We start from the raw sequence: 26,185 nt of genomic DNA, 5'->3' as shown, positions 1-26,185 counted from the left end.
GACACTCTCTAGCAACGTTTGTGTTTTACTCATTTTGGCTGGGATTACCTTGTGAGCTTACCAAAACTGACTGAGACAGTATGCAGTGCAGGAAAGAGGCACAGATGGAAGTGGTAAAGAAGATAATGGGTGGGCCACTCATGGACTAAAATAGTGTCGAATTCTGACTTAAAGCCTGCCACCAGATGCAGCTGTACAATTGAAGTATGTCAACTTACTTGCAACTGTAAACCCTGACACCAGATGCTGCTTAACTGTCTCTTGCCACTCACTGATAGGGATTTGATAGGAGTCTGCAAGCAGTTGATTTATTATAGTCTCTGTGAGTCAAACCTCTCTGCTGATGATAATGTGTATTTGCAGCTGCTCTTCAGTGCCAGCATCAGTGCCTCAGCTCCACCTCAGACTCTCATAAGGAGCTCAGAGTGTAGATCCCTTGCATGTAGTTAACAGTAGGGTTCATGCTGCTATGAGAATCTAATGCCACTGCTGATCTAATAGGAGGTGGAACTCAGATGGTGTTGTCAGCAATGGGGAGAGGTTGTAAATACAGATGAAGCTTTCCTTGCTACCCCAGCCATTCATCTGTGCAACCCAGTTCCTAACAGGCCATGGACCAGTGTGAAGATTGGGGATCCCTATCTTAGAGGGAATGCTTGCAGGTTTTCATAGTTAAGTATGATGCTAGCTGGAGAGAACCCACAATCTCTGGAGAGATTTTTTATCATAAATGGATTTGAATTTTATCAGAAGTGTTTTTGCATCTGTTGAGATAATCCGATGACTTTGTAAAAGATTCATTCATTGATTCATTTATTTTTGGCTCTGCTGGGTCTTCATTGCTGCATACGGGCTTTCTCCAGTTAACTGTGAGTGGGGTCTGCTGTTCATTGTGCTCGGCTTCTCATTGCGGTGGCTTCTTCTGTTGCACAGGCTCTGGGATGTGTGGGCTTCGTCGGTTGCTGTTCTCAGGCTCTAGAGCACAGGCTCTGCAGTTGTAGCACACGGGCTCTTTTGCTCTGAGGCATGTGGGGTCTTCCAGGACCAGGGAATATTCCTGTACTCTTGAATGTTTATTCTACTGCTGTCAGATGGAATGTTCTGTATGTTTATCAACTAAGTCAGTTTGTCTAATGTGTCATTCAAAGTCTTTGTTTCCTTACTGATTTTCTCTCTGATGCCTTGTCAGTTGTTACTGTTGGTTTCTCCTTTTATGTCTGTTGACACATTATCGACCAGGGGAATTTTTACACAAACTAACGCCTGTGGCTGGTGATTTGTTATGTAAGTGAATGTTGACATGCTCATGTTTGAATAAATACTAACAAGTTTTTTTTTGCACTTAATGTATTTATTTGAAACTTTGTACATGTGTTTCTAAAGCCTTCTAATATTTTGTTAGCATGTGATAGACAGTACATCAGGCATCTCTGTGCAGAGGAACAGAACATCTATTACAAATATACCGTTTCATTGTGCTTTCCCTGGGAAGCGCAGACTCTCCACTTTCTGGCAGGATTCTTTTTTAGTCCTGTGGGTATTATTTCCTCTAGAACATGTTCTTTTATTTTACCTGATAGTTAACAAGGTGGATCTTTGGAGGGGGCTCTTTTTCAAATGAGAAATTTTGTGATATGTCGTTTCTGATAGTTTTACAGTAATAAACTTGTGTTTATAATATTTAGAAGGTTGACAAAATCTTAACGGAGCAAAATGTGAATGATAATGACAACCACAAGTTGTATAATGAACCCTTGATAAGTTTTAAGTTCTAACAACTTCGCACAGTGATTTTAATTGTACCACTCTCTAAAATTATTGATCTCCCTGGTCAATAACGCACAGGTAACAAAAGACATATTAATGTGTCATTGGTCAATGCTGTGTTAGTATTTGCATTATGTATTGAGGTGCTCCTATGTTGGGTGCATATATGTTTACAACTGTTATAAATATTCCTGGATTGATACTTTAATCATTATGTGGTGTCCTTTTTTGTCTTTTCTAAAAGTCTGTATTTTAAAGGTGATTTTTCTTTTTTTTTTTGGGTATGATAAAAGTATTACTACTCTGGCTTTCTTTTGGTTTCCATTTTGCATACACTTCCTTTTTTCATTCAATCACTTTGTGTGTATCATTAGTTCTGAAATGAGTGTCTTGTAGGTAGTATATTTATGGGTATTGTTTCTGCTTCCATTCATGCACTCTTATCTTTTGGTTGGAACATTTAGTCCATTTACATTTAAGGTAATTATTGATTTATATATAATCAGTATTACCATTTTGCTCATGGTTTTGTTGTTTTTTAGGTCTTTTTGCCCTGCTTTTATTCTTTGTGATTTGATGACTGTCTTTAGTGTTGTTTCAGTTACTTCCTTTTTTTTGTGTATATCTATTTATACTTAGTTTGCAGTTAACCGCGAGGTTTTTATATAACAGTCTTCATTTGGCCCCAGTAGCTCAGCAGTAAAGAATCTGTTGGAGATGCAGGAGACACAGGTTTGATCCCTGGATCAGGAAGATCCCTTAGAAAAGAAATGGCAATCCACTTCAATATTCTTGCTGGGAAAATCCCAAAGACAGAGGAGCCTGGCAGGCTATTTAGTCTATGGGGTCGCTGTAATTTTTAAAAATTATTTTTAAAATAAAAATGAAAATTTTTAGTTTGTGCTGAAAAATCAACCGATAGGAGAGGTTTTTAAAAGTCAGAAATGGATACTGATTTTGTCAAATGCTTTCTTTTCTGAGAAAACATTTTTTAAATTATATTTTTAAAATGTTCAACAAACCTAGCATTTTCTGGCACAAATCTTACTTGGTCATTATCCCTTTTAATGTATTGTTGGATTTGTTTTTGTTAAATTCACATTTATGTTCATGAGGATGTTGTTTTGTAGTTTTCTTGTCCTAGTGTTGTGTGGTTTTGGTATCAGGATGGTGTTGACCTCATAATGAGTAGGAAAGTATCCTTTTCAGTTTTCTGGATGAATTTGTATAGAATTGTTTTTAATTCTTCTTTGAATGTTTGGTAATATTCACCAGTGAACCCATCTGGTTCCAAAATACTCTTTATGGAAAAGCTTTTTAGATACATTCATAATGTGCATTTGTCACTACCATCCATCTCCATAGCTCTTTTCATCTTGTAGTTTGCCTTCACTTTTGACAATATCTCTCTGGGTTGCTAGATCGTTGCATTAATGTGGGAATTTTTCTGCCTATGTGTTTGTGTGTCTGTCTGTCTCTCTTTTGGTGGCGGCTATAATTGGTAACAGTATAATTCACACAGTTCACCCACTTAAAGTACAAATTCAGTAATTTGTATATATTTTGTTGTGCACCCCTTACCATAGTTAATCTGAGAACATTTTCATGGTTCCCAGAAGAAACCCTGAATACACTAGCAGTCATTCTCCATCTCCTCTTAACCATGTGTTCAACTTGAAAAGTTCAATATGAGCGTCTGTGCTGTCTTGTTCAGCTGTCTAGCTTTTGACAGTATGGAATATAATTAAAGTAACTTTTAACATCTCTACTAGTTGTATCATTGTTGTCTCTTGTGGACTGGTCTTAATTGACTGATTTACAGTCTCTTTGTGTACCTAGTAATTTTTAATTAGGTGCCAGATATTGTGGATTTTACCTTATTAAGTGCTGTGTGAACCTGAGTGATGTGTGAACCTAGGGATTATTACCTCTGCTCCTTTTGGGTGTTTTTTTCCTCTGGCTCAGGCAGTTTCTCACATGCATCTGCTGATTAGTTGATAACTGGAGGGGGCAAGTCAAATCTCTAAACCTCTTTCTTCATCTTTCTCCTCTCTGGTACTCTGCCTTTATAAATTCTAGTCATCTTGGCTTCCCTGGACATTCGCTGTGTATCTTGTACTTGGGGGAGATCAGTGTTCTTCCCCTGGAATCCCCTGACTGTGCTGAACTGTTCAAGAAGTAAGCTCAGATAATAGTAGACCTGACTTGTTTGTTTCCCTTCCTTAACGGATCACTCTCCTGCCTTGATTGGTGTCTGATCTCTGAAATTGGTTGATTCATGTATATTAGACTTATTACTATAAATTACTCATACTTTTTCTTTTCATAGCTGAGGCTAATTAAAGGATAAAGTCTTTTAACTATTGTGCTCTTAAAAATAACAATGCAATCTAAACACTGATATATTTCCTTAAATGAGTTGTGGTTAGTTTGCTAAGTGGAGAGTTTATAACTTAATCCTAGCAGTGAATTGTTCTAGAATCAATAAGGTGTTGACCCCTTTCTCACAATTTTTTGTATGATGAGTAATTCTAAATGTTACTTAATCCAGAGACCAAACTGTAGAGTTAATTCTTGTCCCATTTTTTTTTCTTTTACAGGAAAAGTAAGAAGCTTAAGCTCATCTTTGTGGTCACTAACTCACTTGACAGCTTTGTATCTGAGTGACAATTCCCTGTCCCGCATTCCTTCAGACATTGCCAAGCTTCACAATCTGGTGTATCTGGACCTGTCCTCTAATAAAATCCGAAGTTTACCAGCAGAACTCGGAAACATGGTATCACTCAGGTATACAGATTCAACTCAGTGCATAGTTGTATACCCTTAAAACAAAATATTGTTATATCATTAGGAAACATGACTTTGTTAGGAAACACCACTTTGTTAGGAAACAACATTGTGAATTTAATGTTATTTGAAAAAAATTAAACATGAGGTTTTAAACAAGAAAGTTTTCTGGGAAAATTGAATGTCAGCTAATAAATCATAAGTCACGTAGATCCATTGCCTAACACTTATTTCATTGCTGTTTTGTATAATATACTTCATATTTGAAACAAAATTTTAAGACAAAGTGGAGCAAACAAATACAAAGTGTTTGTGTTATTCCATATATGCACACACTTGTGACACAGTTGAGGTGCTTTTTCTCCACTAAATTCTGGGGCCCCTTATCCTTAATACAGGATCTAAGAAGTCATTGCCAATTAGTGATATTTTTTTGACTGTCCCAGGGCTTCTGTGCATGATAGTAACAAAGATGGGACTTGAAAGAAGCTAGAATTAGTGATTGAATGTGGGGGACTGTAGTGTGGAGTATAGGAGGCAGATAGAATGTGGAGTCATAGAGTTCAGATTAGAAACTTTGTTGTTTAAAAATTGTGTGATTTGGGGCAAGCTTCTTATAACCTTGCTGAGTGTTCCTTCATCTGTGAAGTTGCTGTAATAAGGACCCAGCTGAGATCAGCAGTATTTGGGATACTGACTAAAAAGCTATTAGCAGCCCTGTTTGGCAAATACTGTATTAGTAAATGGTGATTCCTGTAACCTCTGTTTTCTAAGATAGATGAGATTTACTCAAGTTGAATATAAAGCCAATTTCTAGCTATTATGTTAATCCTAATGGAAAATCTTGTACCATTTCATATTATCTGCCTTTAAAAAAAACAATTACACTGACTTTTTCTGCTGCTTTCTATCATTTCCTGCATAATAAAAAAAGGTATAAGGACCTTGTGAGAGGTTTTTTTTTTTTTTTTTTTTTTTAAAACCTCTGTTGTTTCCCGACAGCCCTTTGACAATTTCAGGCTTAATGAGTATATACCATGACTTTTAATCCTCTGAACCAAATTTACTCAAAGGACCTCCTTTCCTATGTGATATATGTGGAAATAACAGGTATTCAGAACAAGTTTTTCTTGTTCATTTTATGGCCTCACCAACCTCTGGTTTTACTCAGTAGTAACCAAGCTTCTTTTAAATTCTAAGAACCAAGGATTTCAGAAGTAGTTCTCATTCACATGTAAAAATTGACAAAACTTACTATTATAGGATATTACCAGTATCTTCATATTGGATCTTTCTTTTTTTTCCTACCTAAGGTGTCTTTCATAGTTAAATTTTGTATGCAAAACAAATCATTGAAATAATCAGTGGTTATTAATATAGCTGCCATTATTTATAAAGTGAAACAGTAAATTTGGAAAAATATTAATCATAAACTTATTATGCAGCTACCATAAAGTATTTTGTTTCGGCATGATATGATCACTTAAATTCTATTTTCACAGTTTACATGTTAGGCGGGGTTTTCATTTCCACTTTCTGGAATATGTGTGAGAGACTTCCATCTGTGCTGACCCGGGCAGTCTCTGGACTGTGCCAATTCAGAGTGTGTCACCAGCTTGCAGTGAGATACACAGCATGTATCTGTTGAATCTCATGCTCTTTAAAAATGGGCTTATATTTTGTTGCTCTTTTTCTTTCTCACTTTTACAATAATTGATTTTTCCCCCCCCTGTGTTTTATAAATGTATGTCTTTGGCAGTTTGTGATTTTTTTTGTTGTGTCTTTTTTTTTTTTTTTAAACCACATGAGAAGCACTGTACTAGACATTAGCTTATAATACTAAATTTGTATTAAGAATTTATATTTTTATATTCCTAGAAATCATATTGTTGATTTTAGCTGTTAAAGTTAATATATCTTTTGACTTCCTGGAATTTTTACATCTACAGGGAACTCCATTTAAATAACAACCTGTTACGAGTTCTACCTTTTGAGCTGGGAAAACTGTTTCAGTTGCAGACTTTAGGCCTGAAAGGTATGACTTCCCGTATTTGTGCTGCTCATGGTTTATATGTATGTCTTTGAGTCTGAAGAAGGCATAAGGGAATCTTTGCCGGGATTTGCAGTTCATTCTTACCCAGAGTGCATCAGTTTGTTAGATGCAGCCCACTAGTTTTTTCTCTTTTTCACTGATAGCTTGTCTGCTAGTCCTTTTATTGTTTTTTCCTCCTAGCCTAGCATTGCTTTTCTTGCCCTTATTTCAGTCACCTCTATGTTTCGGTTATACATTCTTGATATCAGACTTTATTTCATCATGCTGTAAAACAGCTTATTTCTTTTTTTAATGTTCAGATCTCAAAAAGCGGAGATTCTTACAAAGTGCAGAAAACAGAAAATTTTGATCCATTTGAATCCTCTAATATAAAGACCAGTATTTAAGCATTTTTTAAAAAATCAAAAAAAAAATTGATTTATAAGGACTTCATTAATATGTTAGAACTTGGGGACATAATTGACGTAGTAAGAAGTATTAAGAAATATTTTTTTAAACCAGCAAGGTTAAAAGTTATATTTTAAGTGTATGTTAATGCCTGTAATTTTTTTTTTAATCACATTATGATTGTTCACTAGTCTTGTACACGTGGCCAGCTTACTCTATAATTGATTCCTAAATAGAGAGCACAGGGAGACTTCCTTCTCCGTCAGGTGGCTGTGGCTCTGCCCTTGTACTGCAAGGGGCCTGCGTTCGGTCTCTGGTTGGAGAACTAAGATCCCACATGCTGTGTGTTGTGCCGCCCCTTCCACCCCAAAATCACATGGTTAGGTCTTCAAGAATTTTACTTCTTAAAAATAGTTATAGAATGAGGTTTTGTTTATATAAATCCATGTCATATTATAAAATTAATGTTATTGTTCACAAAAGCAATTGGAAGAAAATAAATAATACCTTTACAAATATATGTAAAACCATGTTCAACAGACATCACCTTTATAAATGGTTCTTTGGAAAGGTTTTATCTGTATGGTTACACTGGGTGAGGCCTCTTAAAATGGATGTCAGGGAAATGTGAGTTGCAAAAGCCTTTTTCTGTTCTATTTCCTTATGGTAAGTCTGATTTATTCTTATTTTCCTGTTTTTAAATTTGAAAAACAGAAAAATATAAAATGTAGCCAAGTGTAATCCATATAAGGACTACCAGAATTAGCAATATTTTGTCACTTTTGTGTCTTTTTTTTAATGTAAAAGAAATAAAATGTTACAGAATGTTAAGGCCCTCTTCTTTGTTCCTCTTCTAGTCTTTTTCTCCTCTCAGGGGCAGCTACTGTTGTATGTCCTTCTGGTTTAAGGTTTTTTTGTAATCTTATAGTATATATCTATTTACAAACCTTAGCCTATATTCATTTCTCTAAAGATTTTGCTGTTGTTGTTCAGTCACTAAGTCATGTCTGACTCTTTGCGACCCCATGGACTGCAGCACGCCACGCTTCCCTGTCCTTCACTGTCTCCTGGAGTTTGCTCAAACTCATGTCCATTGAGTCTGTAATACTATCCAACCATCTCATTCTCTAAAGATTACAAACTTTATTTGAGGTTAGGGTCATTGGTCACAGGTTTTACACTGATTTAAGGTATGTAAAAGCCTGTGAAAGTAAATGCTGGGGATGGGTAGGAAAGTCTTTATGGCACCTTCAGTTTTGATTCCTTGGTCTTCTATTTCAGAAAGATCCTTTACCATTTGACATTTGTGCTGTATGATTCTCTCTTGGAAGTATAGTTTCACTGAGGTGTTTGTATGGCTCAGCAATTCTGTTGGACATTGTTACATATCTGTCTATAACAGTAGTCTTTTCACTTAATTTCACTGTTTTAAGACAGATCTCTGTTATTTTCCTGAGCTTTGCAACTTTGCATTGTAATGTTGTGCTAGCTACTAAAAAACAGTTACATTACCCTTTCTCTCTGAAAACTTTCATAATTTCTCATATCACTGTTCATTATTTGAAAGAGAAAATGTATCACTTTGTTCAAAAATCAAGTCTATTTGCCTATATCATCCATTCATACAGAGCCAGAGTATTTCTGCCATGTAAATCAGTTCATAGCATTTTCTTTAAAGTTGTTTGCCTAAGGCTAGCATGTGTCACTTTTTTCTTTTTTAAGTTTTTCCATGTTCTTCAAAATTGTTCTACTGTGAAAGATAGGACTATAACCTTAGATGCACATTCATTTTTTAAAACAAATTTTGAGGTACTTAAAAGATTCACATGAACCTGTAAGAAATAATGCAGAGAACAATTCATATGCCTTTACCAGTTTCCCTCCAGTGATAACATCTTTCAAACCTATAGTACAGCTTCACAACCAGGGTATTGGTTGGGAAGCTCCCCTGGAGAAGGGAATGGCTCCCCACTCCAGTATTCTTGCCTGGAGAATTCCATGGACAGAGGAGCCTGGCGGGCTACAGTCCATGGGGTCACCAAGAGTTGGACATGACTGAGCAACTACACACATATGCACAGTCAAGGTACAGAACGGTTCCATCACCAAAGGATCCCTCCTGTTGTCCTTTAATAGCCACACTTGCTGCTGCTTGCCCCAGTTCACTCCTTAATTTCTTACAACCACTGAAAAAACTTTCTGTAATTTTGTTATTTCAAAAATAATATGTAGAACTTGCTGGTGGCTCAGTGGTGCAGAATCTGCCTGCCAGTGCAGGAGACAACAGGTTCGATACCTGATCTGGGAAGATCCCACATGCCTCAGAGCAGTTAAGCCCATGTGCCACAGTTTTGAGCCTGTTTTCTAGAGCCTGCGAGTCTCAGCTCCTGAGCACAAGTGCAACAGCTGCTGAAGCTCAAGCACCCTAGAGGCACTGCTCTGCAACAGGAGAAGCCACCGCAATGAGAAACCCGTGCTCCGCAGCTGGAGAACAGCCCCTGCTTTTTGCACCTACAGAAAAGTCCGCACAGCAGTGAAGACCCAGTACAGCCATTAAGTTAATTAATTAATTAAATTATTCTTTAAAATACTATGTAAATAGAATTATGCTGTGTCTAATCTTTTGAGATTTTTTTTTTTTTTTAATTCAGGTTAATTCTTTGGAAAGTCGCCCAGGTTGTTGGGTGTTTGCTTGATTATATTGATGAGTAGTATTCCATAGATATATATCTTCATGGGTTGTTTAACCATCTTACTGGGTGTTTATGGAGGCTCCATTTTGCAGGTCTAGTTGATTAGATCATTGGCTGTTGGTGTTTTGTCCCTTCTGGGGGTGGGACTGAAAGTTCCAACCTTCTAGTCACATAATAGTTCTCTTAGCAATCAGCCCTGTCTTTCAGAGAAATCCAAATATCACCTCATTAACATAAAGCATCTTTATCAATCTCATCACTTAGGAAATTTCAGAAGTTTTAGGATCTGTGTACCAGGAACACCAGACAGAAAGTAAATATATATTTCTTATTGTAAATCATACTATCACACAGGGTATTTTATATAGCAGAAGTCTTAAATTTTGATAAAGTCCAGTTTATCAGTTTTTTTGTTTCTGGAGCTTACTTCTGGTGTAAAGTCTAAGAACTCTTTAAAATAGCTCTACATGCCCAGTTGCTCCAGCACCATTTGTTGAGAAATTTATCCTCCATTGAATTGCTTTTGCACTGTTTTTGTAAATCAGTTGAACATATCTATGTAGATTCTCTTCTTTTCATCAGTCCCTGTGTCTGGCCTTCTGCCAATATCACATAGGTTTTGGAACTTGAAATAGAGTAATAAGTCTTAATAGATAGATTGATTCTTCCTCTGCAGTCTTCTTAAAAATGGTTTTAGCTATTCTAGTTCTTTGGCCTTTCCATATACATTTTAGAATAATTTTGTCTGTGGTTATAAAAAAATATTGCTGGGATTTTGATAACTTGTATCAAATTGGGGAGAACTGACATCTTTACTATGTAGTGTCTTCCAATCAAGGAATGTGCTATATCTTTCCATATATTTAGATCTTCTTTGATCTTTTTCATCAGTGTTGTATAGTTTTTGGTATATAAGTCCTGTAAATATTTTGTTAGACTTAATACTTGTCTTTTTGTTTGAGTGAATATAAATCATAATGTATTTAAATTTTGCTGTCTTTGTGTTCATTCCAATATTTGTGTGGTGTGTTAAGTGGCTTCAGTTGTGTCTGACTCTTTGTGACCCTATGGACTGTGGCCCAGCAGGTTCCTCTGTCCATGGGATTCTCCAGACGAGAATGCTGGAGTGGTTTGTTGCAGTGCCCTCCTCATGTTCATTCCCTGTATGTAGAAATATAATGGATTTTAAAAGTTTTATTTTGTATCCTTCTACATCATAGAACCCTATTTTAGTTTTAGGAGTTGGTTTTTCTTTTTTTTTTTTAATAGGTTATTTGGTAATTACAAATTTTTTTTCTATGTAGAAAATTAGTTACTTGCAAACAGGAACAAGTTTATTTTATTTTTTCTATGATGTATGCTTTCCCCTCCTTTCTCTTGCCTTATGGCACTGACTGACTAGAACTTGCAGCGCTATGTTGAGTAAAAGCTGTGAAAGCAGATATCCCTCCTTTTACTTGATCTTAGAAAGTATTGTTTTCATTTATGAGTATAATGTTAGCAGTAGATATTTTGTAGATTCTCTTTATCGATTTGAGGAAATTTCCTTCTGTCCTTTTTCTGAGCATTTGAAATCATGAATGGGTATTAAATTTTGTCAAATATCTGTTTTATATCAGTTGATATGATGTAAAATGTAATTTTTCTTCTTTAGCTTGGTAACTAATTTTTGAATATTGAACTATGCTTGCATTTCTGGAATAAAATCTGCTTGATCATGATGAATAGTTTATTTATTGCCCCTGTGTGTATACTAATATTTTCTTAAGGATTTTTGACTCTCTATTCATGAGAGATGTTTGTATTTTTGTTTTTTGTTTGCTTTATACTCACCTTGCCTGGTTTTGGTATCAAAGTGATATTCAGTTCAGTTCAGTTGCTCAGTCGTCGTGTCCAACACTTCGTGACCCCATGGACTGCAGCACACCAGGCTTCCTGGTCCATTACCAACTCCCAGAACTTGCTCAAACTCACGCCCATTGAATCAGTGATGGCATCCAACCATCTCATCCTCTGTCGTCCCCTTCTCTTCCTGCCTTCAGTCTTTCCCAGCATCAGGGTCTTTTCCAATGAGTCAGTTCTTTGTTATCAGGTGGGCAAAGTATTGGAGCTTCAGCTTAGCATCAGTCCTGATGAATATTCAGGACTGATTTCCTTTAGGATTGACTAGTTAGATCTCCTTGCAGTCCAGGGGACTCTCAAGAGTCTTCTCTAACACTACAGTTCAAAAGCATCAATTCTTTGGCACTCAGCTTTCTTTATGGTCCAACTGTCACATTCATACATGACTACTGGAAAAACCATAGCTTTGACTGGATGGACCTTTGTTGGCAAAGCAATGTTTCTGCTTTTTAATATGCTGTCTAGGTTGGACATTAACTTTTTTTCCAAGAAGCAGGCATCTTTTAATTTCATGGCTGCAGTCACCATCTGCAGTGATTTTGGAGCCCAAGAAAATAAAATCTGTCACTGTTTCCATTGTGGCCCCATCTGTTTGCCATGAAATGATGGGACTGGATGCCATGATCTTAGTTTTATGAGTGTTGAGTGGTAAGCCAGAGTTTTCAGTCTCTTCTTTCACTTTCATCAAGAGGCTCTTTATTTAGTTCCTCTTTACTTTCTGTCATAAGGATGGTGTCATCGGCATATCTGAAGTTACTGATATTTCTCCCGGCAGTCTTTATTCTAGCTTGTGCTTCATCCAGTCCAGCATTTCACATGATGTACTCTGCATATTAGTTAAATAAACAGGGTGACAATACTCAGTCTTGACATACTAAAATTACACTTGGAGACATTAATACCCCTCTCTCAAAAATTGATAGAACCAGACAAAAGTCCACAAATGCCATCAGTCCAAGAGGTATTAGACAAATATACTGGATATAACTGATATTTATAGACCACCTACCCAATAATAGCAGAATACAACTCCTGTTCAATGCCCAAGGGACAAAAAGGTTCATGCCTGGGCCATAAAACCAAACACCCACAAATTTAAAAGAAAGGACAATAGGAAAATGTAAAATTACACTTGAAAGGACAATAGAGAAATCTAAAATTACACTTGGAGACATTAATACCCCTCTCTCAAAAATATTTTGAGTTTTGTTACTTAATGAGTACAGATTCAGAATTGCCAGTTCTTCTTGAGGATTGGCCCTTTGTCATTACACAAGACCACTCATGCTGTGGTAATTTTCTCTGAAATATACTGTATTTGATATTGATATAATCACTTCTGCTTTTATTTGAGTAATATTTGCATGATTTTTTTCCCCATCCTTTTCCTTTCAACCTGCTTAGACTGGTATATTTGAAGTGAGTTTCTTGTTTATAGCATATAGTTGGGTCATGTTTTTAAATCCATTCTGCCAATCTCTATGTTTTAATTGGTATATTTAGACCATTTACACTCACTGTAATTATTGATTTATTGGGGCTACAGCTGCCTCTTCATTTTTTGTTTTCTATTTTTTCTCCTTGCTTGGTTTTTTGTTTTCTTTTTCTTGCCTTTCTATGGTTATTTGAGCATCTTTTTATATTACCGTTTTAATTTGTCTAAGAACATTTGAATGATCTATTTGTGTATCTTTAGTAGTTGCTCTTTGTTTCTTTGGTATTTAGCTGGAATAAAGATGCTGCTATCTATGAGTTTTGTTTTGTTAGGTTGCCGTTTCCTGGTCCTTCAGCTTTTGTTGGATTTTTTTTTTTTCCTTGTTCCCATTTATATGTTCAAGTTGCTGGCTTTTTCAGTTCTGTATCTGGCGTATGTTAGGCAAATAGTGAATTCAAGGAGTTCTCTACTGTGTTCCTCAGGCCCTGATCATTCTGCCTTCTTAACCACATTTCATTCAGTCTTATGTTTCTTTATAGAGGCTTTAGTTGTTTTTGATAGGAAGAATAGGGAAAAGTATGTTTACTTCATCTCTTCAGAAGCAGCTTCTCTCAACCCACTTTTCTTCCTTAATTTTGAGGGCTCAACATCATGTTTTAATTGCAGAATTGTGTTGTACTTTTTAAGTTTACCCTATGTATATTATTTTTCCAGGCAATGAAAAGCCAGATTAATTATAAATTTAAAGGAATTTCAAAAAAGTACATGTATGTTGTGGGAAATACACCATTTGACTTCATCCATTTATTGTTGTTATTCAGCCACTCATTCATGTCTGATCTTTTGCAACCCCATGGACTGCAGCACACCAGGCTTCCCTGTCCTTTACCATTTCCCAGAGTTTGCTCAAACTCATGTCCATTGAGTCAGTGATGCTATCCCACTATCTTGTCCTCTGTTGTCCCCTTCTCCTGCCTTCACTCTTTCCCAGCATCAGGGTCTTCTCCAGTGAATTGGCTCTCTGCATCAGGTGGCCAAAGAAATGGAGCATCAGCTTCAGCATCAGTCTTTTCAATGAATATTCAGGGTTGATTACTTTTAGGATTGACTAGTTTGATCTCCTTGCTGTACAAGGGATTCTCAAGAGTCCTCTCCAGCACCACAGTTTGAAAGCATCAATTCTTTGGTGCTCAGCCTTCTTTATGGTCCAACTCTCATATCCATACATGACTACTCGAAAAATCATAGCTTTGACTAGGCGGACCTTTGTCGGCAAAGTAATGTCTCTGGTTTTTAATGTGCTGTCTAGGTTTGTCATAGGTTTCAAACCTTCCAAGAATCAAGCGTCTTTAAATTTCATGGCTGCAGTCACTGTCTGCAGTGATTTTGGGGCCCAGAGAAAGAAAGTCTGTCAACGTTTCCATTGTTTCCCCATCTATTTGCCATAAGATGATGGGACTGGATACCATGATCTTAGCTTTTCTTTTCTTTTTTTTTTAAATTTTATTTAATTTTTAAACTTTACATAATTGTATTAGTTTTGTCAAATATCAAAATGAATCCGCCACAGGTATACATGTGTTCCCCATCCTGAACCCTCCTCCCTCCTCCCTCCCCATACCATCCCTCTGGTTCGTCCCAGTGCACTAGCCCCAAGCATCCAGTATCATGCATCGAACCTGGACTGGCATCTCGTTTCATACATGATATTTTACATGTTTCAATGCCATTCTCCCAAATCTTCCCACCCTCTCCCTCTCCCATAGAGTCCATAAGACTTTTCTGAATGTTGAGTTGTAAGCCAGCTTTTTCACTCTCCCCTTTGACCTTCGTCAAGAGGCTCTTTAGTTCCTCTTCCCTTTCTGCCGTAAGGGTAGTGTTACGCATATCTGAGGTTATTGGTATTTCTCCTGGCAGTCTTGATTCCAGCTTGTGCTGCATCCAGCCCAACATTTTTCATGATGTACTCTGCATATAAATTAAATAAGCAGAGTGACAGTATACAGCCTTGACATACTCTTTCCCAGTTTGAAACCAGTTCATTGTTCCATGTCTGGTTCTGACTGTTGCTTCTTGACCTGCATACAGGTTTCACAGGAGACTGGTGAGGTGGTCTGGTATTCACAACTCTTTCAGAATTTTCCACAGTTTGTGTGACCCACATAGTTAAAGGCTTTAGTGTAGTCAGTGAAGCAGAAGTAGATGTTTTTCTGCAATTCTCTTGCTTTTTCTGTGATCCAGTCGATGTTGGCAATGTGATCTCTGGTTCCCCTGTCTTCTAAATCCAGCTTATACATGTCGAAATTCTTACTTCACATACTGTTGAAACCTAGCTTGGAGGATTTTGAGAATAACCTTGCTAGCATGTGAAATGAGTGCAATTGTGCTGTGGTTGGAACATTCTTTGGCATTGCCCTTCTTTGGGATTTGAATGAAAACTAACCTTTTCCAGTCCTGTGGGCACTGCTGAGTCTTCCAACTCTGCTGGCATATTAAATGAAGCACTTAAATAGCATAATCTTTTAAGATTTGAAGTAGCTCAGCTGGAATACCATCACTTCCACTAGCTTTGTTCATAGTGATGCTTCCTAAGGCCCACTTGACTTCACAGTCCAGGATGTCTGGCTCCAGGTGACTGATCACACCATCGTGGTTATCTGGGTCATTAAGATCTTTTTTGTATAGTTCTTCTGTGTATTCTTGCCACCTCATCTTAATATCTTAGAAAGTCAGATCCCTGTCCTTCACCATCTCCTGTATTTTGCTCAGATTTATGTCTGTTGTGTCGATATCATCCAACCACGTCATCCTCTGTCACCCCCTTGTCTTCTTGCCGTGGATCTTTCCCAGTGTCAGAATGTTTTCCAATGAGTCAGCTCTTCACTACAGGTGGCCAAAGTATTGGAGCTTCAGCATCAGTCCTTTCAATGAATATTCAGGGTTGGGTTTGATTTCTTTAGGCTTGACTGATTTGATCTCCTTGCAATCCAAGACACTCTCAGGAGTCTTCTCCAACACCACAGTTTGAAAGCATCAATTCTTCAGCACTCCGCCTTCTTGATGATCCAACTCTCTCATCCATACGTGACTCCTAGAGAAACAATAGCTTTGACTATAGGGACCTTTGTTGGCAAAGTGATGTCTCTGCTTTTTAATACACTGTCCAGGTTTGTCATAGCTTTCCTTTCATTGAGTAAGTGTCTTTTAAGTTTCACGACTGCAGTCACTGTCTTCAGTGATTTTTAGAGCCCACGGAAATAAAATCTGTCACTGTTTCCACTTTTTCCCCTTCTGTTTGCCATGAAGTGCTCGGACCTAATGCCATGGTCTTAGTTTTTGAATGTTGAGTTTTAAGCCAGCCTTTTCACTCTAGTCTTTCACCCTCATCAAGCATCTCTTTAGTTCCTCTTGCTTTCTACTATTAGAGTGGTAACATCTGCACATCTGAAGTTGTTGATGTTTCTCTTGGCAATCTTGATTTTAGTTTGTGATTCATCCAGCCTGGCATTTCACATGATGTATTCTGTATATAAGTTAAATAAGTAGGGTGGACAGTATTTAGCTTTGACCACCTCCTTTCTCAATTTTGAACCAGTCCATTGTTCCATGTCTGGTTCTGTTACTTCTTGTTGACCTACATGTAGGTTTCTCAGGAGACAGCTAAGGTGGTCTGGTATTCCCATCTCTTTCAGAATTTTCTAGTTTGTTGTGAGCCACACAGTCAAAGGCTTTAGCATAGTCAATGAAGCAAAAGTAGGTATTTTTTCTGGAATTCTCTTGCTTTCTCTGTGATCCATTGGTTGTTGGCAATTTGTTCTTTGGTTCCTCTGCCTTTCCTTTTTTATATCCAGCTTTTACATCTGGAAGTTCTTGTTTCACGTACTGCTGAAACCTAGCTTGAAGGATTTTGAGCATAACCTTGCTATAATGTGGTATGAGTGCAGTTGTACAGTAATGGGAACTTTCTTTGGCATTGCCTTTCTTTTGATTTGGAATAAAAATTGACCTTTTCCAGTCCTGTGGCCACTACTGAGTTTTCTGTATTTGCTGACATAGTGAGTTCAGCACTTTCTCAGCATCATCTTTTAGGGTTTTAATTAGCTCAGCTGGAATTCTGTAACCTCAGTAATTGCCTTTAAATATTTTTTACGCTAGAAAGTAGTAAAAAAGATAGTGTTAAGTGTAATCTGGTTAGAATGGGATGCTTACCTGGTACTGAGAAATTTTTAGTTGACTTCATTTTCTCAACACACTCATAGCGTCCTGGTAACTTTCAAGTTATAGCTATCTGTTTCATAGGATTATGACTAAATGAAAATTTCAGGACTCTGGTATCTGTAAAGAACTGTACACATATGTTGTAACTTGTCTTCCTGTAATTAATACTTTGCATTTATAGGAGCACCTTTTACCTTTACAGTTATTAAAGTTGTAGAGATCTTAAAAGCCAACTAATTTAGCTGTTCTTCCCACCCATGTAATCTGGCTTTTTATGAAGGATATTCCACTATCTCACAGGTCAGGGCGTGTTATCTTAAATAGTTCCAGTGCTTACCATCCACTTCTCTTCTGAGCTGGTTTTCTGTTAGATCCTGTCCCTTGTCCTCATTCTGCTTTTTGTGTCTGTTCTTTCACAAGAGAAAAGAATAAATGCAAATTGCTTTTTTTCTCTGTTTGGTGATGATTCTTAAATTCCATACTTAAAAAAAATTTCAAATGACTAAAATGTCTTATTATTTTAAGTGTCTTCAGTCTATAGAATTTACTAGTCTGTCTTAAAATGGAACATGGATAGGAACTTTGGTTTTAAACAGTGTACTGTGTTGTTACTTCTCGTATGTAAGAAACCCTTCTGAGAGATTTCAGACTCTTAACAGTACATGTAAACCATTGCATTTGCTTTCATTTTTGGCACTTATGAAACAGTGATTGAATTTGCTGTTGAAATACTGCTCTGGGGTTTTCCCCCTTTGTTAGTGAGTTAATCTTAAACCAAATCTGTCTCATTTTGCTATTTCATTCTTTAGAATTTTGAAAAATCTAAGTGCTGGACTGCATTTCTCAGTAGGATATTTCCTTATTAACTCTGTAGCATTCTTAAATTATGATTCTCAGGTTGATTATATTGGCTCTCCCCTTTCCTTCTCCTAGACCTTCTTCCCACTCTTCCCCAATCCCGTTTTACTTGCTTTTGATCATTATGAAAGTGTTGAAGAGGCAGGGTCAAATGCAGAGCACTATTAGATATCTTCTAGATTGACATCAGTCCATTAGTAATCATTTTTGGATACTTCTATGTAATGTGGTATGAATTATTTTTACTCTTCACATCAAAAACTGAAAAAAATATTTTTTCTAGTTTGATATATTGAGTTAATATATATATATATATATATATTTATATATGTGCTTAATATATACAATTACATAGTTAATACACAAATGATCTGATAGTTGTGGTATATTTTTAAGTTTTAAAATATTTTAATATTTGTCTTTGTTTCATTTTGCCTATTTAAAAAATATTTCCAGGAAATCCACTTACCCAGGACATATTGAACCTCTATCTGGAGCCAGATGGAACAAGAAGGCTACTGAACTATTTGCTTGATAATTTGGCAGGTACTGCAAAAAGAAGTAAGTGGTCATTTGATTAAACCGTTTTTTTAGAAAGACGTCTAAGAATATTGTTTAATTTTGTGTTTTATGTTCAACTAGTTGCAACAGAACAGCCACCTCCAAGATCTTGGATTATGTTACAAGAACCAGACAGAACACGGCCAACTGGTTGGTAACCTGATTTTTTTTAAATCTTATTTTTACTTTGTCTTTATAAACCTAATAATATTGTTGGTATGCTTTAGATTATGGGCAGTATTACAGTAGAACGCTTAAGATTGATTTGGTTTGAAAATAATAATAATAATAATAATAAAGGCTTGTGTGAGTGAAGTGGAAGTCGCTCAGTCATGTCTGACTCTGTTCTCATAGACTGTTGCCCGCCAGGCCCCTCTGTCCATGGGGATTCTCCAGGCCAGAATGCTGGAGTGGGTGGCTGTTCCCTCCTCCAGGGGATCTTCCCAATCCAAGGATCGAACCCAAGTCTCCCGCATTGCAGGCGGAATCTTTACTGTCTGAGCCACTAGGGAAACCCTGGTGTAACTGGCCTGTATATAATCATTGTCGAGGAAAGTTTGGTATAAGGCAGTACTTCTCAGCCAGGGGCGGTTTTATCCCCCAGAAGACATTCAGCAGCATCTGGAGATATCTTTTCATTGTCAACAAGTGGTAGATGTGCTCTTGGCATCTTGTGGCTAGAGATCAGAGATGCTGCTGTGCATAGCACAGCCCTCAACAACAAAGAATTACCTACTCATGATGTCCATGGTGCTGCTTTTGAGAAACTCTGCTCTAAAGTATTGATCAAATTCAGTTATAATAAACACACCCAAATCTTTCTATATTGTAATTTCCCAAATTCTACAGTATTCCAGATGTATGATAATACAAAATTATAAGATAGCGAAAACACCTACTTGAGAGAGAAATCAAGCTAATGACCTCTAATCTTTTAAAATTGTATGAAAATAGTTTGGGCACTTCTGTCAGGGGTGCAATGGTGTTCTTCTTTCATGTAAATTAATAGTTGCTTTGTAGAAGAAAAGCAGAGATGGCTGTTAAGAAAAAACTTATGTTTTCTTAGTTAAATGTCAGAGTACATTCTACATTAATAATTGATGAAGTGGTGGAGGGAGCATAGAAATGAGGAGTCTTGGTCTTAGAAACTGAAGGACTCAAGATCTTAGTCTGTTTCCTTTTGAACCTTCTGTCTGTACTTGTGTAGTGGGAAACACAATTATTATTTATATTTGTTCATATATCTGTTCTTCCTTTATTATCTGACTTATGCCATGTCTGGCATATGGTAGCTTTTCTGTGAATATATTATTGAATAAATAAAATCAAACTTAGTTTTAAGTGAAACAAAATTAATTTTTTTTTTCTGCCACGTGTGTGAATAAGTAAAGTTATCTTTCCTACAGCCTTATTTTCTGTCATGTGCTATAATGTTCTTTGTGATAAATATGCGACCCGGCAGTTATATGGCTACTGTCCATCATGGGCACTAAATTGGGACTACAGGAAAAAGGCCATTATTCAAGAAATCTTGAGTTGCAATGCTGATATCATAAGTCTTCAGGTAAGTCATCAGAAGAATACTTGTTTAAATTGCAGAAATGCCCCTTGATCAAGCAAGGAATAGCTTGAGTATGCATTACGTTAACACATTTGAAGTCCTGGCTTTAGCGGTTCTTAAAATACAGACTTTTCCTGTATTGACTGAATTCCGGGAACATTCACTGCATCCTGTGCTTTTAGCACTGTGCTGCCAAGTTAAGCAAACGGGTTAAGCTGGGTGTTTTGGTGTTTGCTATTACAGCTAAATGTTTACCTGCTCCTCCCTTATGTCCCTCCACACTATTTTTAATTGGGTGGCAATGTTACTGAAACTGTGGCACTGTCAAGGTATAATTTTGCTTTACCACCAGTGGTAATTGAATAATTAGGGCCAAGTGGAAAGAACATTGAATCTGGTAGACAGTAACTGGGTTCTCAGTCCAACCCTCATAATAACACGTGACCTTCGGCAAGTGACTTTCTCCTTGTGGTCTGAAACTTGATCTGTGGAGTTCCTTCTACTGCTCTGATTTTTGTTTACCCCAGTTTTAAAATATAAGAAAATACATATGCATAGGGGTATATGGCTTTCCATTCTTTACTGTTAAACAGCAAAGAGGTACTTTATCAACTGGTACCTGTAAAATGACAAGTAGGTGTTATGATTGATTTCAGATAAATTACATTGAAAAGATGTAATTCTTCATTCTTCAGATCAGTCCTTTGAATTTATTTTAAGATCTCAAACTGTACATATAAAGATAGTGCATATGACTGGATTTTGTCTTATGAAATAACTGCTGTTTACAATTTTTCAGGAAGTTGAAACAGAACAGTATTACAGTTTTTTTCTGGTAGAACTGAAAGAACGTGGCTACAATGGATTCTTTAGTCCTAAATCTAGAGCTAGGACAATGTCAGAACAAGAAAGAAAACATGTTGATGGCTGTGCAATATTCTTTAAAACAGAAAAGTAAGTCATCTTCTTTCTTTCTTCTTTTTTTTTGGGGGGTGGGGGCGTCCATGCCATGTGGGGATCTTAGTTCCCTGACCAGTGATTGAACCTGTTCCCCTGCAGTAGAAGTCAGAGTCCTAACTACTGGACCACCAGGGAATTCCCCAGTCATCTTACTCTTAAAAAGAAAATATTCTCTGTATTTGCAGGATGAGGGTCAAGGGAATGGAAATTAGTTGGCAACTAAGAGAATGAGGCACCATATTATTTCTCAAGAAAACAGTACTATGATTTAAAGGGTTTTGTTTTGATTCATCAGAAAAAATGTTTTTGGAAGACATGTTGAAAGTTCTGCTATTTTTTCAGGTGTCTTCTAGGGTTTAACTCCAGTTGTTAATTGAAACACTTTGTAATTGCATTCCCTCTGGGATGGTAGAGAGATTCTTAAGCCCGTACTTTGGAAAAAAAATTATTTTAAAATTGTAAGAGGAAATATTCCAACATGAAACCTAAATAGAAAATGACTGCATTATCTTAAGTTGTAAAAGTTTTTCAAGATGTTATTTGTATCTGTGGCAGACTGAGAGCAACTGAAATGGACATGGGAAGCTTAGTGCTAAGTGTGGAGGATTTTCTATAATGTAATTTACATGTCATCATATCTGTTAAGGAAGTTGGGGGGAAATTGCATTTACCACAAAACGAATGTCTTGGTATTCCCAATTTTATATTTGTGTGTGTTTTGTTTTAGATTTACTTTGGTTCAGAAACACACTGTTGAATTTAATCAACTAGCCATGGCAAATTCAGAAGGGTCTGAAGCCATGCTGAACAGAGTCATGACAAAAGATAACATAGGAGTTGCCGTACTGCTAGAGCTTCGAAAGGAATTGATTGAAATATCATGTGAGTGACCTTTCCACTTCCTGTAAAATTTGGCTTCCAAAATGGAATAAAAGACAGAAAATGTTTCATATTAATACTCTTGTCTAATGCCTGAAGAAATTCAGAATTTAAATCTTTTCTAAAATCTCATATCCATTTTTCTCTACCACAAAGCTCAAGAAGAGGAAGCATTGCCTAGAAAAATATTTCAAATCTTAAAAGGCATAAAACAAGGTTTTTTTCTGCTTGAGAATTTTTCACATAAAATGCTGAAGTAAATAATTAGTTAAAATAACTGCTCAGAGAGAAGAATTCTGTACACTTAATACAATTTCTTGGAAACAGGGATATTTCTGTGTAGACTTCTCTTCCTGACCTGCTTTTAGTCATTATTTTAAAGGTCTTAAGTCTTGGAGAAATGGACCACTTATTTCAAATTAAATGTATATTTAGAGAGTGATCATCATGCTAAGAACTGAGACTTCCATCACTTGCGGAGCAGTTGGAAATGGGGATATTTAATCTGAGGGATAGAAAAGATGAAAGATGGAACTTAGTGACTGTTTTAAATGTTTTTTAAGAAAAAGGATGTCCGTTTAATTTTGTGATGCTCAGTTTAGGATATCTAGAAGATCAGAAGTTTTAAGGAGCTGGAACTATTTAAAAACCAAGCTGTCCCAAATAGAATGGGCTCTCTTTGTTCAAAGAGTGAATACCCTGTGCTGGAAGTACTCATCTCAGAGGCCAGATGTCTGTTTCTCAGGTTTGTTACAGAGGGTAGATCAGTTTTCAGATGGGAGATTTTCAACCAGATTTTAGCGTTCTTTTTTTATTCCCAGGACTCTGAGATATTACTTGCTTTCAGAGCATGTGACAATATATGGGCTTTGTTTCTTTTCTTTTTATCTAATATAGCTGGAAAGCCACATCTTGGAACAGAAAAGCAGCTTATTCTTGTGGCTAATGCTCATATGCATTGGGACCCTGAGTACTCTGATGTGAAGTTGGTTCAAACGATGATGTTCCTCTCAGAAGTGAAGAATATTATTGATAAAGCCTCGAGAAGTCTCCAGTCCAGTGTATTAGGAGAATTTGGAACTATTCCACTAGTGTTATGTGCAGATCTTAATTCTTTGCCGGACTCTGGTAAACAAAACAATGCTATTTTACATAGAACACTTGCTGACTTAAAATGCTTTTGTAATGTGTTGTTTCTGATAATTCCAAATCTAGTCAAAATGAAAATTCAGTTTATAGTGGCCGCTATCAATCAGGTTAAAAAAAAATTTTTTTTTGTGGAGTAGGGAGACCATTTTGAAAATGAGATGGTATTATTACCACTTCATTATAAAATGAAATAGTAAATGGTAATGGTATTATCCTCTGGTACCTCCAGAGGAAGGATGTTAATCATCTTCAGAAAACAAATGGGCATATTTTATTATCCTCATGTTATATGTATTGCAGACTCTGAAAAGGTTATTAAGACAGACTCTGGGATTCCAACATGTGGTAATAAAATCCAGTTTAAATTTGACCATATATCACACAATCTCAAATTTTGGTAGACTTGATTAGAAACATTGTGCTCCTCAGGTGGAATTGGAGATTTTTCTATTTACAGAGGTCAGACAGTGGTTTTAACAAAAAAGGATCAAGAATGTTGATATTTAGTCACAGAATGGAAGAATACACAAAGCCTTATTCTTAAACTTTTCCATGGATAGTACAGTGAGTAACAACCATACTTTCTTGGATACTCAAGAGAACTTTTCCTTGAACTTACTTGCATGCATGAATGCATGCATTCACACACATATACACTTGGAGTAGTTAAATTCAGTGACATATTGCTGCTATCACAACAGATGAAAGAAAAGATAATGAAATTAAATTTATGTTAAAAATCTGTTTTCGGGGAAATAAAGGTGCCAAACATCCACAATTCTTTAGTCCATCTCATCAAAGCCATCTGGGGATTACTGGAAAATTCTTTATTTGCTTTTCATCCTCTTTAGCTACAAAATATGTGAGGGGCAAAGAGAGACTCTAGTCACATGATACAGATCTTAAGACTCATTTCTATGTTGCATGGTAATAACAAAACACATGGGAAAATGTCTAGTTTTGCTAAGTGATTAAATGAAAGTTAAATATTTGCAGAGCCCACCTTATGCCTGTGTGTGTGCTAAGTCACTTCTGTCATTCCGACTCTGCGATCCCATGGACTGTATCTTTCCAGGCTCCTCTGTCCATGGGATTCTCCAGGCAAGAATACTGGAGTGGGTTGCCACACACTCCTCCAAGGCATCTTCCCAACCTAGGGATTGAACTCAGGTCTCCCGCAGTGCAGGTGGATTTTTTACCATCTGAGCCACCAGGGAAGCCCCCTCTTATGCTTAGCACACTGGAAAAATAGTGTCCAGAGATGGTGAGATGGCTCTGTCATTCTTTCATAATTCATGTATTCATAAGCACCATGAAGCCTAATCTTGGTATTTCATACTAACCCTGAACAGAAGCCTACATACCAAGATGTTGATTGTGGTGTTAATTTTTTTTAAAAAATAGGAATAACATGAATTTTTTTTAAGAAATAGGAAACTGGTTTAACAAATACTATATGTCAGCCCTGTTGTATTACACAATTATTAAAAAAAAAATTGAGATGATGTAAGTTCATATGGTACAGTAAAGTGTAAACTATTCACTGTAATTAAAACCATGGAAAAATGTGTTTATACAAGTTTTGGCAAAGGTGGAAAATAGTGAAACATTTTAAAAAGTGAGAATATGTGTGATTTAAAACTTTACTATTGAATTGTCTGTTTAGTTATGTATTGCACATTGTATATTATACTTAACAATGCAGAAAGTACATTTATATTCTTTATAGGTGTTGTAGAATATTTGAGCACTGGTGGAGTAGAAACAAATCATAAAGACTTTAAGGAACTGAGATACAATGAAAGTCTTACAAACTTCAGCTGTAATGGGAAAAATGGGACAACCAATGGAAGGATCACTCATGGCTTCAAGTTAAAGAGTGCCTATGAGAGTGGCCTGATGCCTTACACCAATTACACATTTGATTTTAAGGTGAGTTTTGAGATGAATAAACATTTAAAACTCCATTTTTTTTTTTTCAAGAGCATTTTATAATTTTGTGATGGCTTTAAATGTTAACACTCAGAATGGAATTAAGCCATCTCGAATTAGCTGACAGCAGTATTCTTATGTAGAATTCCATGTGATTAGAATTCTACCTCTACTTTATAGATATTATTAGAATCATTTCCAGGGTTAGAAATCAGATGAAATAATGATATTAAATCCTGAGTTACCTGTCATCTCTTTAGGGCTTTTTTTTTTTTTTTTTTTTTTAATGGGCTCATTACTAACAGCTGGATATGCAGGACCATTGTATTTTATTTGATGTTAGTTTGATGTTCCATTTCTTTTATTTCATTATAACTGAAACAGTACTATTTGAGAACCAAAATGTAGTTTACTATTAGCTGTTGTAAATTTTCTACTACACATATTGTTTATATGCCTTCTTATACAATTAATGGATTATTACAATATGGGGTTTTTTTCCTTAGTAATTCTCCTCATTTTTATTATCTGTGGTTGTTTAGGACTTGTGTTCAACTGTCCTTTTTTGCTATCTTTTGCATTTTTGCTCTCTTAAATCCTAGTTTTCCATTTCTAACCTGCTGAAAAAATAATCATTCAGGTTAGATTGTCTATTAGAATAGTGTAAATACTTGTGTTAACTGTTGCTTAATTTTAGAGGGGAGGGTTATTTAGACTCCTTTGAGAAACTGTTGAAAACTAAAAAAATTTTTTTATTTGACTTTTGAGGATCTACAGAACTGTAGATAATGATTTAACACTGGGAAGAGATGAGTATGTATAGTTAAAGAGAGACTAGAGTAGACTGGACAAAACTAACATGTAAATGATGTTAGTAACCAAAGAGGTGGAAAACCATGACAGTATAAGGAACTTAAATGCCAAGGAAAGAAAGCCTTTCTAGGGAAAGAGGAGTGAGTGTTAAGCTTCAGAAAGATTTGCTCAGAGTTGTCTGTAGAGATGGTCAGAGAAACTAGATATAATGAGTTGAAGAGTAACTGAGC

At 36.3% G+C, this 26,185-nt stretch overlaps 1 protein-coding gene across 2 annotated transcripts in view; it reads left to right on the top strand.

The window, feature by feature from the left end:
* The window catches only part of CNOT6 (CCR4-NOT transcription complex subunit 6), an 86,507-nt gene that overhangs the window by 54,895 nt on the left and 5,427 nt on the right, over positions 1-26,185 (top strand). Inside the window, exons 3-11 of one of the 2 annotated variants that reach the window (XM_061421261.1) lie at positions 4,368-4,554; positions 6,504-6,589; positions 18,557-18,646; positions 18,743-18,811; positions 20,068-20,225; positions 21,022-21,176; positions 21,910-22,064; positions 22,959-23,189; positions 24,940-25,142. In XM_061421261.1, coding sequence (XP_061277245.1) covers positions 4,368-4,554; positions 6,504-6,589; positions 18,557-18,646; positions 18,743-18,811; positions 20,068-20,225; positions 21,022-21,176; positions 21,910-22,064; positions 22,959-23,189; positions 24,940-25,142 — 1,334 coding nt within the window. Of the gene's footprint in view, positions 1-4,367; positions 4,555-6,503; positions 6,590-18,556; positions 18,662-18,742; positions 18,812-20,067; positions 20,226-21,021; positions 21,177-21,909; positions 22,065-22,958; positions 23,190-24,939; positions 25,143-26,185 lie in introns of both variants that reach the window. The other variant, XM_061421260.1, reaches the window with a different exon arrangement.

The sequence above is a fragment of the Bos javanicus genome, chromosome 7 (genome assembly GCF_032452875.1).
Source record: "Bos javanicus breed banteng chromosome 7, ARS-OSU_banteng_1.0, whole genome shotgun sequence".
Classification (NCBI taxonomy): Eukaryota; Metazoa; Chordata; class Mammalia; order Artiodactyla; family Bovidae; genus Bos; species Bos javanicus.
This window is presented reverse-complemented; position numbering and strand designations above follow the sequence as displayed.